Source organism: Ochotona princeps, chromosome 13, assembly GCF_030435755.1.
Source record: "Ochotona princeps isolate mOchPri1 chromosome 13, mOchPri1.hap1, whole genome shotgun sequence".
In the NCBI taxonomy this organism is placed as follows: Eukaryota; Metazoa; Chordata; class Mammalia; order Lagomorpha; family Ochotonidae; genus Ochotona; species Ochotona princeps.
Genome location: NC_080844.1, coordinates 33,570,341 through 33,590,763, shown reverse-complemented (window position 1 = coordinate 33,590,763; position 20,423 = coordinate 33,570,341). Strand labels below are relative to the sequence as shown.

The following is a 20,423-nucleotide window of genomic DNA, read 5'->3' as shown; positions in this document are numbered from 1 at the left end:
CACTGGCTCATGGATTACACAGTGGCATCATTTTTCCCAAGAGACTTTTGTGTTTCCTTTTTGTCACCCACATGTTGGTTACTCAGTGGCGCATTTTTTCATGGTGCTGTAATTTGTTGTTGTTGTTGTTGTTGTTGTGGCTGTTCTAACTCATACCAGTTGTTTACCTTGTTTCATGGCTTCTCAATTATGGAAATGTATAGTGATGGAGAGCTGGGGTCTATCATATACAGATGTGGGGATATAATGGAACATGCATCCCTGTTTCCAGACGAAAGATGGATTCCCAATGAAACTGTTGGACATGTGTAGACAATGGGATACTGGACTGTCTGACATTGTCTATATCAACAATGTCAGGGTACACTTAAATAAGAGACTGATAGAATTAAGATTCCTTATGAAGGACTACGCCATTGTAATAAAATGGGGAAAATCTATCAGGGGTCAGAATTTGGGGAGGAATCCCAGTCTATATGAAATTGTACCACATAATTCAAAATTCAAAAGAAAAATATATTTTAAAAAATGCTCTGTAGCATCAATTCCTGTACTTGTTACCCCTTCTTATATTTTTTTTAGCAAAACATTTTTTCAGATTTTTTTTAGAGTTGGGTCTCATTACTAAGCTATAAGAGCTTTATATCATTCAAGATATAATCTAGTTTTCAGATATTTCTCCCAACCTGTGATTTACCTGTTTTGTCAGTATTTTGAAGCAGAGAATTTTTTTACGTTGATGAATTCTAACTTACCAGTTTTGTTTTCTTTTTCTCTACTGCCTTGTGTATCAGTCATGCATAAGAATTCTTGCCTCACTCAAGATTATGAAGATTTTCTTTTGTTTTAGTCACCTGGAGTCCAGTGCATCTGGGTATCCAGCCCCCTTCCAAGGGCAGCTAGATAACCAAGTTGTTTAAAAAAAAAAAAAAAACTGGTAATGGGATACCCTAACTCTATATCTTCTACCCCCTCATACTATGTCAGGAAAATCATTTTGATGCCAAATCTAAGAGACTAATAATTCCTTTTGACCACTATGTGTGCAATTCAAGTAACCTGCCAATAGACAATATATAAGCTATTGCCATCTAGCCTCAGCAGTTCAACCTGCAGTGAGCATACCCTTCATTTTCCATCTTACCACCCACAAAGCTCTCATTTATGGTCTTACTCTTTCTTCTAGTAAGCCTTGAGATTTTTTTTTTTTTTTTTTGCTAAAGCAGTTATCAAGAAGAATTTTGTAAGGAAGTTATTTGGACTTTAGGCTCCATAAAATCCCGGCCTGTGTCCAACACAATTTAATTTCCCTCCCTGCTGTTGGCATAGTACTGAGTGGTTAGTAAGTACATGATAAATTTTTTTCATTATAGCTATGCAATAAAGGCCAAGTGTTTTATATATATATATTTAATAGTGACATAATGTGATTTGTGTTCTGCAGTTTTTCTAAATCATCAAATGAACAACCACTCAGTCCAAATTGTGTTCTTTTTCTCTCTTTCTGTCTCTCTCTCTCTCTTTTCTCAAATAATTCTCAGCATAAACACTCTGGAATTCAACTGCAATATTTGGTGTTTCACAATGAGTCAGTTAACATTACAAGTTACTTAGAGTGGGAAGCATTTACTCCTCCATGCCCTTCCTATGTTAGGAACTCTGTGTTAACCTTTTTGCCTCAGAATCCCTTTGAATAACTCAGTCTTCTATCTAGCCATGCCCTGTGGGAACGCACACCTTCAATAAGAAGAGTAAAAATCTTTAGCATCTGAGGTCTGTATGTGTATGTGTGTGTGTGCTGAACACACATACCACAAAACCATGGCTACCTTGGGCTTTGTCTAAATCACTCTGGTGGAGATGTGTCACTTGCTAGAAATCTTCAGCAACATCCCTCAGGACAGAGAGAGAGAGAGAGCTCTAACATCTGCTCTCTCCCCAGATGGCTGGAGTGGGCCAAAGCCTGGCTTCCTCAAGGTCTCCCACCTGGGTGCAGAGGCCCAAGGCCATTAGCAGGGAGCTATATCAGAAGTGGAGTAGCTGGCACCACCATAGGAAGTCATTACCTGTTGGTTGCCTCCAGGCTCTGCATTAGTGGAGCTGGGACTAAAACCCCAGCACTCTAATATAGGGTGTGTGTGTGTGTGTGTGTGTGTACCAACCCGTGTCTTAGACTCTAGACTAAATGCTGCCCTTCAGGTCAATGTGGATAATGTGTTGAAAAAGATACAATTAGCCCAGTCTGGACATTACCTGGGAAGAACTGTAGATTGTCTCGCTTGAGATTTCTTATTATTGAGTGGCTGATATGATGTAGAGAAAGGAACATCCAAAGGGAAGCAACCCTGAACAGGAGCCAGTGTCTTCCCCTCCTCCAAGGGGTATCCATTCCCATCACAGCGTGACGGGGCGCAAGTGGGAAAAAGGCAAACACAACAAGCCTTCCTCTCTGTGAGGGAGCTCCCAGTAGCCCCTGTTTGTACAACTCTTGCTCTGGGGCCATCAAAGAAAGAATTAGAGATCAGCAAATCTTTGAACAGTACTTGAAAAGAATTTCACCATTCACAGAATTTCATCAGAATAAAGTAGCCAATTAATTTCACTGGTTGCTCTTCAACTGAGATAATGAACAGCTTCCCCAGTGCTTGCGTTTGGCTAAATACTAAAGCCCTTCCACTGTATATCACTGACTTTTGTGATTCTTTAATTGGCTTAAGCCTCAAAAAGCTTAACTAGCTGTGAGCAGACTGTTAAAATGGAAGCTGTTACTCTGATCCTACTTTAATAAGTAATGGACCGAGAGGCTGCAGCCCACATAGGAAGTGTCGTAATAGAGGTTGTGACCAGCTGGAGAGCAGTTACAAGTGCTTTCGTTAAAGACATCCAGCTACCCCGGTACAGGCCAGGGGAAAGCAGTTTGCCAGTTCCCTTTCTTCCCAGGCAAGTTCTAGAATTTTGTTTGCCTGTTGTGGCATTCTCTGACTAATGTATTCAGTGTGTGTTCTGATTGACGGGCCTGAGAAACTGCCTGCCTTTGTGCCTTTCCTCCCTGCCTTACTTGGTGCTGCCTCCCCTCTTTCAGGGCCTGACATTTCAAGAAGTGGAAAACTTCTTTACTTTCCTGAAGAACATTAATGATGTAGACACCGCCTTGAGCTTTTACCACATGGCTGGAGCATCTCTTGACAAAGGTAATGAAACCTGAGTTTTTTTCTGGAAGGTGTAAACATTGACTCTTATATCTCCTTAATAGGGAGATGTAAGTTTCTCTTGGCATTGTTTTATGTTCATTATGTTTTCTTGGCATTGCATAAGTCCAGCATCTCACCCTGAGACGCCAAGCTCAGCAAATATATTTCCTGCTGCTGAAGGCTAGAGTAAAGGCAGACATGCAGCTTAAATAATTGGCCTTGAAACAGGTGTCTAAGCTGAGGCATAAAGCAAGAAGATGCAAAGCTTCTCATCCAAACCAGAGCCATACTATGTATAATGTGAAGCTGAGTTCACTTTGCAGTCTGTCTGTGATGAGAAGAAATTGTTTGGTTTATTTATTATAGTATTAAGATTTGTTTTTATAGATAAAATCATGGAACACTGCCCATTGGCTAATCACGTATAAAACCATTTATGTTTTGTACAGGAAATGTGAGGAGCAAAGGTATTGAATGCACAAATTTTAAATTTTTCTATGTACTTATTTTCACTTTATTTGAAAGACAAGAACAGAAAATGATTCTGCTGGTTAACTTCCTAATGCATTCAGCAGCCAGGACTGGGCCAGGCCAGAGCCAAGAGCCAGGAACTTATTCTAGATCTTTCACAGAATGGGTATTTAATTATGAAAACTCTCAAGTATTCGGAGCAGTTGAAATAAGTACAGATTGAACATCTATCATCCTAAAATCTAAAATCCAGAGTGCTCTTTCAAATAAGAATAAATAAATATTTTTAAAAAAAGAAAAAAAAGAAGCAGTGGTATCAGTGATCTTCCCTGTTCTGGTGCCAGGGTGTGTGTCTGTGCTCAGCTGCTTCGCCCAGTCCCTTCCCTCTACCACATAGACCTCTTTACAGACCCTTCTTTACCCTGCCATCAGTCCTGGCTTTTAAATCTCCCTGAATCTAGAAGGTGTGCTAGAGATTTTTCCATCGGTGTGTATTCTGTATGAATTACAGGCCTCTTTTCTTCTTTCTATAGAATGGTTGAATTTTCCTACTGACACAAATTTTAGACAAGGGACAGGGGAGACTAGAGAGGGTAAGGACACACAGCCTGTGGGGCAGGCATTTGGCACAGCAGTTCAGCTGCTGCTGCACACTGCTGTATCTGGGCTCCTTCCTTGGCCCTGCTCACACTCCCAGCTACCTGCTGATGCACACCCCGGGAGGTAGCAGGTGGTGGCTCCAGTGCGTAGGTCCCATCACCACCATGGGAGAGGCAAAACAAGCTCTTGGCTCCTGGCTCCAACCTGGACCAGCCCAGGCTGATGCAGGCAAGGCATCTGGAAGATAAACCAGTAGACTGAAGATCCTCTCTCTCTCTCTCTGTCTCCCTTTCTGTGTCTGTCCCTCTCAAAAAAATAGAAGTTTGTTTTGGTTTTTTGTTTTGTTTTTGTTTTTGTTTTTGTTTTAAGGAAAAGAGAGGAATACAGATTTTAAAGTCAGGCTGCCTGAATGTAAATTTTGGTTCCATCATTCAGTAGTTGAATAGCCTTTGGGCAGTTTCTCAGTTTAGTTTCCATGTTTTTTTTTTTTAAAGATTTATTTTTATTACAAAGTCAGATATACAGAGAGGAGGAGAGACAGAGAGAAAGATCTTCCGTCCGATGATTTACTCCCCAGGCGAGCCGCAACGGGCCGGTGCGTACCAATCCGATGCCGGGAACCAGGAACCTCTTCCAGGTCTCCCTTGCAGGTGCAGTGTCCCAATACATTGGGCCATCCTCAACTGCTTTCCCAGGCCACAAGCAGGGAGCTGGATGGGAAGTGGAGCTGCCGGGATTAGAACCGGTGTCCATATGGGATCCCGGGGCTTTCAAGGCGAGGACTTTGAGCTGCTAGGCCACACTGCCGGGCCTGTTTCCATGTTTTTAAAAATAAGAATAAAAATACCCGCCTCCTAGGGTTGTTGTAAGGATACACGTTCATGAAGCACTTAGTTAGTGGTGCCTGTCATGTGGCGAACATTTAATAAATGTCAGCTGCTTGCATTATGAAATTGATTATGTAAACAAGATGTTGTGTAGCTCATGCATATTTACACAGCTAGCAGCCCAGGTACTCTGCTGGGTGCAGGGTTCTACCTTCAGGGTCCAATGACAAAGATAAGGCCGCAAGCAGCTCTAGGGCCAGGCATCTGGAAGCTCAAAAGCAGAGCCCCTGACCTACACCAGAAGTGAGCAGGGCAGGCCGGGATAAAGGAGGAAGTAATTTTTGTCTGGCTTCTGCCCTCAGTCTTACTGTCTTCATTTTTTTTTCCCAAAAGGTTAGGACCTTCAGAAATTGGCACCTTTGAGAGGTGCTGGCACAGTCTCTTCCTTGGCCGTTGTAGAGCTTTAGAAGCCGGTCTTCAGACATAATTTAGCACAAAATTTCCCAAACAGCATTGTGAAGAACACTGCATACTGCAATATGTTAATAGTTCTGTGGGTTTGGAAAAAAATAAAATCTTCCATTGCTCAAATAAAAGTTTGGGAAATGCCAGAGTTAAACAGAATTTCTTCCTGCAGGGCTGTCCCTGCCAGCTTTTTAATATGCTAATGTGTGTTATTAAGCTGCACATGAGGGCTAGAGTTCCTAAACTGGATTCGTTCTGAAATACCTTTTAACAACTTTGAGTTATGTTCCTGTGAAGCATGTGAGAGATTGAGGCAGGTGGCAGCTGCAGGTATACTGCATGAGAATGCTGCTGAGGCTGTTTCTGTGGTGGTTGTGTGTCCTGGGTGAGAATGAGCTGTGCCAGGGGAATCATGGCCACTGAAGAAGGAACCTGACCATCAAATATTGTGCTTCTACCAGTTCATCTGTTTTGTTTTTTGCTTATGAGGAACTGATCCTCGTACGCATACCGGGCATAAAATTAGATCTATGGCCTCTCACAGGCTGTCCGTGTGATTTAAGCAGTCTCCTTAAAAAAGGTAATGGAAAATTGAACACAACTCCTTCCCCAGTGCTTTCCTGTGATGAAGAAGTTAGAAATTATTTGACCTGGAGCTCCAGAATGAATTGTGGGCTTTATAACCCAGGGTAGTCCTATTCCTGCCAGGAAAATAAAAAGATTTCAGGTATAATAAAGCCCCAGGGAAAACACCTCAGGAAACTTGGGGGCCCAGTTGTGACTCCCCACCTTTTGACTAGAACTATATAATGTAGGAAAAGAATCTCACAGGCACAGCACATGAGACACAGACTGTCTCATTCATGCCCCGGCACAATTCTTTCTAGGTTGGTAGTCGTAATTCTGACACAGTTGTCCTTCGCTCTTTTTTTTTTTTAATATTCATTTATTCATTAATTACATTGCATTACATGACACAATTTCATAGGTGCTGGGATTCCCCCCCCTTCACCCCAAACCCTTCCCCCATCATGAATTCCTTCACCTTGATGCATAACCACAGCTCAAGTTCCGTTGAGATTCCCTAATTAAAAGTTTACACCATACAGAGTCCAGCATCCCACTTGTCCAGTTCAAGTTCAACGGTCTCTTAGGGAGGCCCTCTCAGGTTTGTAGGCAGAGCCAGCAGAGCGTCACCTCGATCAATTAGAAGCTCCAACATATCATCAGCAACAGTCCAGGTATGATGAGGCTGGTGCAGAGTCCACTGATTGACATAGTCCATCTTAGGGTTTCCCCTTGTCCAGTTTTGTGGTGGAAAGCTTGGCTGTGTTAGGCTGGAATCGTGGCAGGGACTCGAGCACCCGGGCCGCATGGCGGCCCGGGGCCAAGCCCGTCCTTCGCTCTTTAGTCATTCTGTACGGCAGGTCACCTCAGTGTCCGACAGCCCAGAGCAGCCATAGTGAAATCCAGGGCAGAACTCGTGCAGGGCGCGCCCTGCAGCCCCACGCAGCTCCTCTGAGGCAGCAGTCATGTCATCAGGTAATGCCAGCTCCTTTTATCCCTGAAGTGACAGCACAGGGGGCCTCAAAGAACCTTTCTGACTTCTGAATTCCTTAAATCTAAGCATTTAGAAAAATAGAGTCTCTCTGGGCATTTAGGTCTCTCCTGGCTTGTTGAAAGTAAGAACTTAAAAAAAACTGTTATTTAATAATTTCATTTGAATGACAAAGTGCTCCTATCTGCTGGTTCACTCCTCAGGTGCTGGCAACCTCTGAGGCTGCTCCGGGAGCTTCTCTCTTCCCCCTCTGTTGCTCTTCCCTTCAAATAAACACATCCTTTAAAAGGAGAAAGAGACTCCTGATGGAGTGAATAGTTTCTGATATAGTCCAAATTCGTATATTCTGAAGAGCCATCTTATCCCACATCAGTGCGCTTTCTAGGACTACACAGCATCACACCTTGGGTCAACAGCCTCAACTGTCGTTTCATAGCTGCGTCTCCATGCCAGGCCCAATGCTCAGTGCTCTACTTGTGTAGTCTCTCTTAATCTTTAAAACCTGGAAGGTAGGTGGGTGGGTTAGACCTGTGTTATGGATGGGGAAACCTAAGATGAAGCACCTTGCTCATGGCTAGCCATCCCAGCAGGGTCAGGGCTCCCTAACCGCAGGGTCCACATCGTGTTTCTGTCAGTTTATTCATGGTTCTGTTGGCATTTGAAAATCTTTATGAAAACACAGTCCAATTTGAATTGAGGCTTAACTGTGCAAGAAATTTCATTAAGCATAAATTTTAGTTTTAAACACAAGTCTGAATTTGAATCCCTGCTGCTCACTACCTTTTAAGGATTTATTTTGGTTTTTTATTGGAAAGGCAGATACACAGAGAGGAAGAGAGACAGAGAGGAAGATCTTCCATCCACTGTTTCACTACCCAGATGGTCACAACAGCTGGAGCTGAGCCAATCTGAAGCCAGGAGCCAGGAGCTTCTTTGAGGTCTCCCATGTGGGTGCAGGGTCCCCAGGCAATGGCCGTCCTCTACTGCTTTCCCAGGCCACAGGCAGGGAGCCAGATGGGAAGTGGAGCAGCCAAGACATGAACTGGCACCCATATGAGATCCCAGCACATGCAAGGCAAGGATTTAGCCAGTAGGCCATCGTACTGGGCCCTGTTCACTACTTTTATGACCGTGAACAAATCCCTCCATTCTTTTTTATTCTTTAAAGATTCAGTTATTTGAGAGTTGGAGTTACAGAGAGTGTGGAAGAGACAATGAGAGATCTTTCATCTGCTGGTTCACTCCCCAAGTGTCTGCAATGGCCACAGATGAGCCAGGAGCTTCTTCCAGGTCTCCCACACGAATGGCAGAGACCCCAGCATTTAAGCTATTCCCCTGCTGCTCTCCCAGGCCATTAGCAGGGCACTGGATCAGAAGTGGAACAGCTGGGACTCAAACTGGTGCCCATATAGGATGCCAGCATTGCCAGTGGTAGCTTTATCTACTACACCAGAGCACCAGCTTTACAGATGTCTGAATTCTCAAATCCTCAGTTTCTTAATCTGTAGAATAGTGATAATAGAATACATAAGGGTTATTATGGAAATTAAAGGAATATTTTGTTAATGTGGAGACTGATAGAACTGTCCCCAGCTTCTGTCCCAGTCATCTCCTGGGTGCTTTCTTCTGCCCCTTTTATTAAGGTGGTTAATAGACTGGAAACAACTTATCCTATCCAATATGGTAACTTCACCCAAAAGAAATTTTTGAAGAAAAAAGCCAGGGTCAGTATTGTAGCATAGTGAGTTAAGCCACTTCCAGTCCAGCTCCCTGTTACTGTGCCTGGGAATGCAGCAAGATAGCTCAAGTGCTTGGGCTCTGCCCCCACATGGGAGGCCTGGAAGAAGTTCTTGGTTTCTGGCTTCAACCTAGCACAGACTCCAGCCTAATTAAGGCAGAGACGGAACCAGCAGACAGAAGATCTCCATCTGAGTCTCTTCCCCTATCTTTATTAACTCTGTCTTCTGAAAAAAGGAACGAGAACATGAGAAAGAAATCCCACTAGGGCCTGACAAGGCTTGCTTCTGTTCTGTGAGGAAGTGATGTCTCCTGCCGTTTCTGTCGTTTGTGAGATTCTCCTCCTAGAAAGGAGGGTGAGATGTCTAATTAGAGCCGAGGGTGAGGAGAGAGTGCTGTGACGGCAGCTCCTTCCCTCTCACGAATCTCCCTTGGTACCCTGAGCAGGTCAGAAAATAACTTCTCTGTTAAGAGAATTCTTCCAGATTTCACGTTCTATGGTTTCAGCTAAAGCAGCTTTTCACTGACTATAATAATGTTTTAAGGAACATGTTATGTAGCCTGAAGTCAAATCTAAATTATGTGAAGATGAACCGATTTGCAATTATTACACAGACTGAAGCCAGAGGAAGACTGTTGAATTCCCAAGAGAAGGGTGGCAGCTTTCATTTATTTTCTTGTTAGCAAATTTAAACTAAATTAGAACTTAGCCCAGTGCCTATATAAAATCTAATTTACGGGGTTTGGTAACATGATTGCAGAAGAGGGATGATTCTGTAAAATGCACCTAAAATATGAACACAGGGAGGCGTTGAGATGCTGCCTGGGAAGCCTGTGCTCCCAGCTCCAGATTCCAGATTCCAGCAGCTAATGTGCACTGTGAGAAGCCGTGGTAATGGCTCAAGTGATTGGGTTTCTGACACCAAATGGGAGACTCGGATTGACTTCCTGGCTTCCAACTTTGGCCCAGCCCAGCCATTGTAGGCGTTTGGGGATAAACCAGCAAATGGCAGCACTCTGCCTTTCCAGTAAACAAATAAATAAATAAACACAAAAGTCATTTAATAAGTGCAGCTATATATAAAGTATGACTTCTGGAACCCTAAAAAAAATCAGTTCTGAATCATGAATACTTTCCCACTGGCCAGCTCGCTTAGCTTTCTCTTGCTATATAAGCAATGAGTACAGATTTTGATGTTTTAAATGATACCTGTGTATTCTGTCATGTCTCTGCAAGTCACAGTTGGTCAGCACAGCGGGTGCTCCGCTCAGGGTCTTAACAAGGCGTTGGCCGGCATTTGTGTGTGGAGTGGTTCAAGGTCCTCTCACAGAGTCATTCAGATTGTTGACAAGGATTCCATTCCTTTCCAGTCAGACCGAGGTGCTCTGGGTCACGCTTACTGTGACCACAGCAGCTCCTTGCTGTGGGGCCCTCTCCCCACGTGGCTGAGGTAGATTCCAGCATCCCTGGGAGCACCTCTGCCATCACCTTCCATATCAAGTGATCTGATCCCTGTCACAGATGCAGTCCTGCAAGGGGATTACACAAATGTGTGGCCTTGGGCAGGGGAGGCGTGTGACAAGGAGGGAGCCACCCAGAGTTCTGCCGGTCATACAGCCATTGTCCCAGGAAGCCCTGCCAAAGTTTTATTCTCTGAGAGCTTCTGACAATATGGGCTTTTTAGCTGATATTTGCTGTTGTGTTATTACCTAAATAAATAACAACATGGCAGTCAGAGGTTTGAGGTTTTGTTGTTGTTGATTTATGTCTTTGTTTAAAGGCAAAGTGACAGGTAGCGACAAGATCTCTTGCATCTGCTGGTACACACCCCAAATGCCCACAGCAGCCACAGCTGGGTCAGGCCGAAGCCAGGAACCATGAACTCGCCAGCTCTCTCTTGTGCATGCCAGGAACCTGAACACTTGGGCCATCTTCCCCTGCTTCCCCAGGTGCCTCAGCAGGGAGATTGATTCAAAGTGCGAGAGCTGGGACTCAAACCAACCCTCCCGTGTAGGATGCACGCCTCCGGAGCAGGTCTTTGCCTGATGCACCAGACACTTACCCCTTTAGGACTAGAAAGCAGCTTAGGAAATCATTTTCACTGAGACCCTTGCTTTTGATTTGCTCAGGTCACAAGTGGTATGACCCAAAACCAGGGCCAAAAATTCCAGCCCTGTGATTTCTACACCAGTGGTCTCTATGCAGGGCGCCCACTACTGCTGGGAGACCTTCAAGGACTCCACAGGGAAGGTGGTGTTTTCCTGTGGCCACAGAGATAGAGAAATTCAAAGCAGGAATGTAGGGGAGCAGCCAATAGATAGACAAGACATGACCTAAAGGTAGGCATGTCACACAGCCATGTGGGGAAGAGTCCGAAAGAAAAACGCTCCTGTTTTAGCTGCAGTTTTCAAGCTTGAGTAGGAGGCAAGTCTTTGCACTTCATTTTCATCATCACATTTCATAAAAACATTTGTGTGAAAAGGAGTATTGGCCAAGATTCCTTTCATTTAAGGAGAAGTCATCGATTTTTCCAAGTCAAATTATTCATGAGGTAGGCAAGGAAACTCAAGTTCTGAAACAAATGCTTGCTTTGTGAGGCATTTTTCTCTGGAGAGACCTGGTTTATTTTCCCAGACTTAAAGACATCTAGCAATTCTGAAGATTGATTCTGACTTAACTATGTCACCTCAAGTGTACCATGATTTACTAAAACGATCTGAGTGCCCCGAGGAGGAGAGCTGCTGGAGAGCGTTACAGTCTGCGAGCAGGGTATGAGCCGGGTCAACACCACCGGAGATGGATAGGGACAGAATCAGGCAACATGAGGCAAAGATGCCTGAGGATCGGGGACAGGAGTGTCACCAATGCCAGGATGGATGGGCCAGCTGCTCTCATTGTGGCCATCACAGATTCAGACCCCAGACCACCAAGGAAGTCGTTTTACAGAGAGGCAAAGAGGTAATTTTGCCTCAAGACTGAGATTTAAATAAATGGGGAACTGGTTAAAGAAATAATTCATCCTGTCTGGGATACTCAGCAGCTGCTAACTTTTGGAAACTTAAAGGAAGCTGCCCATTTACTGGTGTGGACTGATTTCCAAGATGACTGTTCAGTGATGAAGCTAACCACTATGTCCAGCATATCATCTGGTGGGGAAAAGGAGAATGTAAAGAAGAAATGTTTGACTTTGTATCCATTAAATATTTCTAGAGACTGATGAAATTGGGGGCTTCTAGACAAGTAGATGACTAAGAGCCTTTTAGAGAGTAGTTGAATTTTACAGCAGGTGAATGGGGGAGTAAAGCAAGTAACCAGAGTAGGTCTGCAGGGAAGCTGTGGCAGTGGCATGGAGTTCCCTCGCATTGGCCCCCATAACCTCCTGGTGCTCATTCCCCGGGTGCCTCCCAGCCTGCCTGGCAGGGTGCAACAGTCTTTCCTGCTTTCAGTACTTCATTCAGACTGACTCCTCCAGCCCCATCAACAACACTCACCATGTGACAACCACAAATCTGAAACAGTCTGTCTCTTTACCCCTTCAGAATCCAGACCCAGGCACAGGCATTTGGGGCAGTATTTAAGACCACACCCGGACCTCTTTCCGTGTTTCAAAGAAAATGAAAAATTAGAAAGAAAAAAAGTAAAGCCAACAAAAGGTGCTGGCATTGTGGCCACCTGTGATGCCAGCATCCTACACAGGTACTGGTTAGGGTTAGGGTCCTGGCTGCTCCATCCCCGATCCAGCTTCCTGCTGATGGCCTGGGAAAACATCAGAAGATGGTCCAAGTGCTTGAGTCCCTGCACTCACATGGGAGACCCAGAAGGGGCACCTGGCTCACTCTGGCTTCAGCCTAGCCCAGCTCAGCTCTTGTGGCCACGTGAGGAGTGAACCAGCAGAAGGAAGACGTGTGTGTGTGTGTCTGTGTGTGTGTGTGTGTGTGTGTTTGCTCCTCTGTTCCTATATAACTCTGCCTTTAAAATAGATAAAGTAGGGCCCAGCGGCGTGGCCTAGCGGCTAAAGTCCTTGCCTTAGAAGCCCCAGGATCCCATATGGGCGCCGGTTCTAATCCCGGCAGCTCCACTTCCCATCCAGCTCCCTGCTTGTGGCCTGGGAAAGCAGTCGAGGACGGCCCAATGCATTGGGACCCTGTACCCGCGTGGGAGACCCAGAAAAGGTTCCAGGTTCCCGGCTTTGGATCGGCACAGCATCGGCCCGGCACAGCATCGGCCCGTTGCGGCTCACTTGGGGAGTGAACCATCGGATGGAAGATCTTCCTCTCTGTCTCTCCTTCTCTGTGTATATCTGGCTGTAATAAAATGAATAAATCTTTAAAAAATAATAAAATAAAATAAAATAGATAAAGTAAATCTTTAAAAAGGGGGGGGGGATAACAAAGGAGTAGGCGTTTGGCACAGCCATTAGGCCTCCTCTCAGGATGTCTGCACCCCATCCCGCAGTGCCCGGTTCAAGGCCCACCTCTGCTTCCTGTTGATGTGCCCTGGGAGGCAGCAGGGAATGGGTCAAGTACTCTGTTCTGTTCCCCTCCCATCTCAAATAAAATAAATTTTGATTTTTTTTTTAAAGATTCTTTCATTTTTATTGGAAAGGCAAATATACAGAGAGGAGGAGAAACAAAGATCCTCCGTCCATTAACCCACTCCCCAAGTGGCCACAACAGCCAGAGCTCCACCAATCCAAAGCCAGGAGCCCGGTGCTTTCCCTGGGTCTCCCATGCAGGTGCAGGGTCCCAAGGCTTTGTGCCATCCTGGACTGTTTTCCCAGGCCCATATGGGATCCCTGCACGTGCAAGGAGAGGACCTTAGCCGCTAGGGCCCAAATTTTGATTTTTTTTTAAATAGAATTCAGATCCAAAATGTACTCCCTACCAAATACACATCACTCCATCATAAGCCACGCGTGTAATGCATGGATCAGCTGGTTCTCCATCGTGGGCGTATGCATCCTTCCCTTCTAAGTAGGACAGCCCACGAGTAAACCAGCTGCAGCCACTGGCAGGAATGCTCACACTTTGCAGACGCAGCATAATAAGGATTTCTAATAACGCTATCTATAACACTGGCCGATGCCGATAAATCTTACTACCAAATCAGTTTTACCAGATTAAGCAAGTCAAGGCCCGTTGAAGCTGTCATCTGGGACAGTGCTCTGAGGTTCAGAAAATGATTGCAGATTTCTTTTCTGTAGACTGTTCCAGAGGTTCAAAGAGAGGAGCCTACCAGTACCCCCTCTGAGAGGTGGGCGGCCTGAGCACCCAGAAGGGGCAGCCTGCCCAGGGCTCTAGAGCACCAGGCAGAACCAGGACTCCTTTTCATTGTTAGTATGCCCCATTGCCCTTGGCCCCCTAAATTGCCACTTCTCCTGGGTGCTGAGCTTCCCTGCCTACAGCCCCAGAATCGGGTTGCAGTGTGTGTGCACTGTGTTTGCCTGCGTGTGGTGGAAAAAGATACAGAACAAAGGATGGGTGCTCTTTAAGGAAAAAATCCTCCCACTTGTTCTGCCTGACAGCTAAGATGCTGTGCTCCACATTGGAATACCAGGGTTCAGTTCCCAGCTCTGGCTCCGGAAGCCAGCTGCCTGCTAATTCAGACCCAGGGCTGGGGGCGATGGCTCAAGTTCTTGGGTCCCCCTGCCTGCCATGTGGGAGACCTGCACTGAGCTTCTGGCTCCCAGCTTTGGCCCAGGCTAAGCCCTAGCCATTAGAACTGTTACGAGGATTTGGGGAATGAACCAGCACATGGGAGACTGGGCTGTGTCTTGCATGCAGTCTCTGTCTCTGTCTCTCTCCCCACCAGCCCCAACAAAAATTTTAAAATAAATAAATAAATCAACACTTAGGTACCAACATCCAACATCATAGGCTTTTCCAGAGCCAAAATAGAAATGTCTTTCACATAACCTTGGCATCACAAACTTTTTGTTTTCTCCACTGCAATCTGGCAAGGCAGTCCTAATGATATGGCCACACAGCTAGAGGGTGTCGGCCAACTGTATCACCATTCCCAGCACCTTAGCCTGAGGAAGAGACAACTCGGGCTGGCTCCAGGCATCAAAGCTGCCATGAGGAAAGCCTCCAGTGCCACCTTGGTGACCTGCACTTGTCCCCAGCATCCCTGAAATGGTCAGCATGCATTCTGAGGAAATGCCAAGTACATGGGGTCCCAGAGGAGTTGGCCTTCCTCATGCGAGGCTCCAGGGGCCCTAGTGTGTGCAGGAAGTGTGCACAGAGCTGGGTTCTGCCCCAGCTCTAAGGTTCTCTAACTCCACCTGAACACTTGAACATGTATAACGCTATGCTGGACAGTTTCATGCCACAAAGCTTGAAAGTCTGTCACTCAGAATGTTTCCTTCTACTGTTGAGTTGTCCAAGTAAGAACTGTGCCAGGAAGTAAAGCAGGGACCTGGCATGATTCTGATGCTGCATGGACTTTTTGAAAAGCCAGATGGTCCTAAGTTTTTGAGCCTGCTTTCTGCAAGTTCTCCCCAACACCATGTAATCAGAATCAGTCTCATGTCAACCCTACCGTTCCGGCAGCTGGGCCAGATTTGTACAAAAGAATACAGAACTTGCCCTAGACACTGGGCCCCTCCCGGGCTGGCTGCATGCTCTGCGTTGACACATTTCAGGTTAGGAACTAGAACCCGGTCAGCAGTCAGTCAGCACCATCAAATTAGAGGATGCTGAAATGCCAGCACCAACAACTGGTCTGCATGGAAAAATCTAGATCTTAAGGGATCTTGCTGTGATTGAATTGTGACTTTTGTGATTCAGAGATGGAAGCAGTGTGAACAAGCCAGCTCTTGGGACCAGCTGTCAAGCGCTAGTCCCGAGAACTCCCAGGCTGACAGCTCCCAGCTAGTTAGAGCTGTTTGCTCCTGCTCTGATTGGCACCCCCGGCGGCCTACCTGAGGATCTTAGGGAGAGGGCATCCGAGCTCCACCATGAAGGAGCTGACAGTGTGGTAGTTTGAGCCTCCATGACCAGCAGCCCGTTTGTCTCCAATGGTACAGAGTGCCAGAACCGTCTCTGTGTGAAATGGAAAGTGATCTCTAACTATTCCGTGAAAAGTTGGCATTTGAAATGGGGCATTCTTCTGCCTGCAGAGACACCTGTTTGACAGGTACTTACTACCTACCACTCTAATGAGGCTCCCACTGTAACTCATCAGGAGCCCACCCTGACATCTGGAAGAGTTAACAGTTACTTAGAGGAGAGGGCGCCATCTTTCCCAAGGACAAGGATGAGCGCCTGGCCTGTCAGTGCAGCTGGGAGTAGGCGTTTCACCCCGAGAGTATACAGAACTAGGAGAGGTGGAAGACAGCTGTCCGTTGCAGCAGAGGCGTGCAAGGAGGCTTAGCCAGAGGCATTTGTCTCTTCACCTTCTGAGGACACAGTTCTGCAGCACCAGAGAGGGCAGTTGTGTAGGCGTGGTGGGAGAGTGCCGTTTCCCCAGCCCTCCTGTTCCCTCTATACAGTCCCCCAAGGTGCAGGAGGTACAGTTTTCCTCGCTGTGTGCCTCCTTGGACACTGGGAGCAGCTGTCTCCACGCTCCCGGATGCCCTTTGTTGTCTGTGCCTTCTCTGGGCAGTTGAATTAGTTCCCCGACTGTGTTGCTGATCCAGGCCTAGGAGGCTGTCTACACCCTGAACTCCATGGGCTTGTCGACTGCCCAGCACACATCCGCGAGCATCCACCGTGGTCTTCTCTGCTTCAGCCTTTTCCTTCCAAGGACTGCTGATCCCTGCCTCACCATCACTCACACACTGGAGGGAGGGGAGTAGGGGCAGTAACCCCAAGGTGCAGGAAGCAGAAATGCCTCCCACCTCAGCTCTGACATCTGGAGCAGCATACACCCAACAGGCCAGAGGCCCTCAACACAAAGGTGTAACCTAGCTTACAGCCAATACACCTTCCCTTGGCAGCTGTGGCCCACAAGATCACAGCTGTTTGTGTGTTCCTCTGCCCCAACTTCACTGTTAGATTCTGGGAAACACCACTAAACCCTTGTTTGAGCTACTGAGTGACCTCAGCAGTTACTTTCTGGCATCCTCTGATTTGAATATGAAAATGTGACAGAGGTCAGGTGACTTCTTCAGGGTCACACAGCAGGTTGGTGGAGAGAGCTCTGGGGCCTGGGCCTACGGCACTGCTTTGTTCCTCTGCGTTGTTCTGTACTTGTGTCTGCTCCCGTTGGGGGCATCTGTGAAGGTGATGCAGATGCAGAAACTGACAGACAGGCTGGTAACAATAAACGAGCAGATGCTGCGCCCAGATGCTAATGTAGATTTACAGTGCTTCAGCAGGAATCTAATCTGATGAGTAGCGAGACTTCCTCGCTAGTTGGTTCATCAGTAGAATTTCATCCTTTGCTTTCCTCCAAGATTTTTCTCACTTCGGAGCCTCTGGAAGCAGGACCTTAATGTGTAGACATGGCTAGACCAGGCTTGAGGATCAGGGAGAGTGAAAGCAACAGGGATTGCCTCATCTTCCCTCATTTCTTTCACGAGAATCCAAGTCTCCCATGGTTGCTGGTGTTTAACAGTGAATGTTGGGCCTGGTGATGGCTCAGTGGCTAAATCCTCACCTTGCATGCATCAGGATCCCATATGGATGCTGGTCCATGTACCAGCTGTTCTACTTCCCTTCCAGCTCCCTGCTTGTGGCCTGGGAAAGCAGTAGAAGAGGGGACCCTGCACCTACGTGGGAGACTCAAAAAAGTTGTTCCTACCTGCTCTAGGCTTAGATTTTAAGGAAGTTTTGCTGTGGTAAAATATAAGTGAAAATAAAATATGCCATTCCAACTGTTTCTCAAAGTACAATCCATGGCACTGAGTGTATCCTGATTCGTACAGCCCTGGCGACCATCTGTCCGTCACCGCACACACAGACTGCATGCACGGAGCCCCAGTTCCCAGCCCCTGGCCACCGTGGCCTGTTTCCTTTCCTGTGAACTTGGCAGCAGATGTTGCTGGTGCTTCTTGCAGATGCTTCCTGAAGTGGAGTAGCCATAGAACAGCATGGAACTGGAGGTGAAACCATGGATCAACATTGTGCTGTGGCTTTCTCAAGTATGACAAGTGCAGCTGGAAACTCATCCTGTCTAAGCAGCTCTGAGCGCACTCGGGGGAGGAAGCCCCTGTGCGTACTGCTCACTCCGCGCCTCTTTCTGTTTGCAGTGACCATGCAGCAGGTGGCCAGGACAGTGGCTAAGGTGGAACTCTCAGACCACGTGTGTGATGTGGTGTTTGCGCTCTTTGACTGCGATGGTGAGTGGGGGCCCTCTGGAATTGGGAGGGGGGCAGGCTCCCTGACCTCCCCCTCCCTCTTCCCATGACATTCACTCTCCTCCTTGGCCTGCCACATCGGAGCACACACACCCCCCACCCAGCCACAGGGCCTGGTGTTGTGTTTTCCAATTTTGTCTTGTGATTCCAATTTCTGCTAAAACTAATATAGAGCCATAAGGATCTTAAGAATGGAAACCAGAGTACTGGCCACAGGGCGCTGCTAGTTGGCAAGGAACACCCCTGGGTTCTGCCATTGCAGGACAGTGATGCCTATGGACCCTCAGGGGAGATCCCACTCAGGCTGCAGGCTATGATGGGCTGTTTTGGCTGACCCCACAACACAAGTTCATGTCTCTTTCAGTGCTCACTCGACACTTGGAAACCAATTTACTTGTTGGAGCCGACCTGCTCCTTTAATCCCCTGGCAGGGGTTTGGTTGCTCACTGGGTTTATAGACAAGGAAGCCGAGCAGCAGGCCACAGGCCAAGGCCATACTGATGAAAAGTTGCATTTTCCCCTCCCGCCAGTTGGGAGTGTGCGGAGGGACAGGGCACGGTGCCTTTTGCCTCTTTATTCTGCCACAGGACCTGGCAGAGACTGTATCCTTCCTCAGCTTCCGTCCCATCCCACTATCTGTCCCCGGGTCTTTGTTGGAAGTATTCAGCAAGGCACAAGCCAGTGAATTCTACGCCATGGGGACCCCATGTGGCGGGAACAGTGGGAACTCCCCGGAGGCGGGGAGGGGTGGGTGAGGCCTCTGCTGAGCCTGATGTGTTTGCCTCTTCCTCCAGGCAACGGGGAGCTGAGCAACAAGGAGTTTGTCTCCATCATGAAGCAGCGGCTGATGAGAGGCCTGGAGAAGCCCAAAGACATGGGCTTCACCCGCCTGATGCAGGCCATGTGGAAGTGCGCGCAGGAGACTGCCTGGGACTTCGCTTTGCCCAAGTAGACCCGCAGAGCTGCAAGCTGGCAGGGAACAGCTGTCGCCACCCAGCACCTCGACCCCTTCAGCAAAGAACCTCAGTGTAGCCTCTTAAGGCTGCTTCCAGGGCAGTGCTCCCACCCTCTAGTCCTCTCCACCCTTCCCGGGTCCCAGCGTTCTGCCCGGCCCTGATTGTATCCCCACAGAGTCTCAAGGGCCTCTGCAAAGCTCAGACCTGTGCCACTTTGAGCAGCACCAAACACAGACACTTTGGATAAGATGCAAGGCCCCGGCGCACCTGTCAGCCCTGGGAGCACGTGATCCTCCGAGGCAGATTATATGAGCAGGGACAGTCCTTGCTTCTCCGACTGGTCCTAACTGCAGGTTGGGAAGAACTCTGGAATCAAGGGGTAGGTTGTGATGATGGAGATGACCTGGAGGCCCCAGCCGAGAGAGGATCTGTGTCACACACGTGGTGGCTCTGAGGGTGAATCCAGGCAGGTGTGGCGGGAGCAGGAAAAGGCTGAGACCTGCAGTGACTTGCTGCAGGCACGCTCTCCAGTGCCTGCCACTCCACTCAGGCTCCTGGGCCACCTCCGCCTTCACCGTGACCCTGCACTGAAGGAGCAGCCATGACCGCATTCCTGTCACCTGACAGTGCCACCTCCCCCCGGGGAGCTGAGGCCTGGCTCCCAGCCCGTCTGCCGTCTGTCTTCAACGCTTGTAAAATAACACTTTAATTATAACGGTTTGCAATAAACACCCCTCACAGCTCCTGTCTCCCATACATTCAGATCCTCCGGGTTCTGCTCGCTGTGCCCCTCTACCCAGTTTCAGATGCTGCCGCAACAGCCCTGTGTTCTGCACACCCAGGCGGCTGATTTCTGACCTAAGGTAACAGTGGGTGCAGACACAGGGGCATTGTCCCAGCTCAGCTGGGTTCCCAGTTCAACCAGGGGCTGCACTCCCTGTTAGGCCTGCCCTACCACAAGGCCCTCAGATGGGCTGGCAGAATGTGTGAGGCGTCATGTAGTGGGGAAGCCTCCACGGAATGGACCCAGTCCTGCTGCCACCTCGCTGTGGTGTCAGGTCAGTCACTTGCTGTCTGTCCCTTCCGCTAGTAAACGACAAAGGGTGGAGCTTTCATGAACTTGCCAGAATTCCGCAACCTCTGAGTCCTCCAGGGGATAGTTCTGTCCCTGGCCTGGCCAGCGTCACTCAGAACCAGCCCAGCGCCCAGTGCTTCCCGTGCGGTGGCAGCAAGCAGAGGAGCATGAGCTGGTCTCTTCCTCCCAGGGCTCCACACGCGCCTCCCAACCCCCGCATCTCCTCCAGAGTGGTCTAGCA

The 20,423-nt window shown here is 47.8% G+C and overlaps 1 protein-coding gene across 1 annotated transcript in view; it reads left to right on the top strand.

Annotated features, from left to right (window-relative positions):
* MICU1 (mitochondrial calcium uptake 1) overlaps positions 1-19,861 on the top strand; it is a 149,119-nt gene extending 129,258 nt beyond the window's left edge. The window contains exons 10-12 of the mRNA XM_058671974.1: positions 3,083-3,191; positions 18,044-18,133; positions 18,946-19,861. Coding sequence (XP_058527957.1) covers positions 3,083-3,191; positions 18,044-18,133; positions 18,946-19,103 — 357 coding nt within the window. The 3' untranslated portion in view covers positions 19,104-19,861. The remainder of the gene's footprint in view (positions 1-3,082; positions 3,192-18,043; positions 18,134-18,945) is intronic.
* The last annotated feature ends 562 nt before the right edge of the window (positions 19,862-20,423 follow it).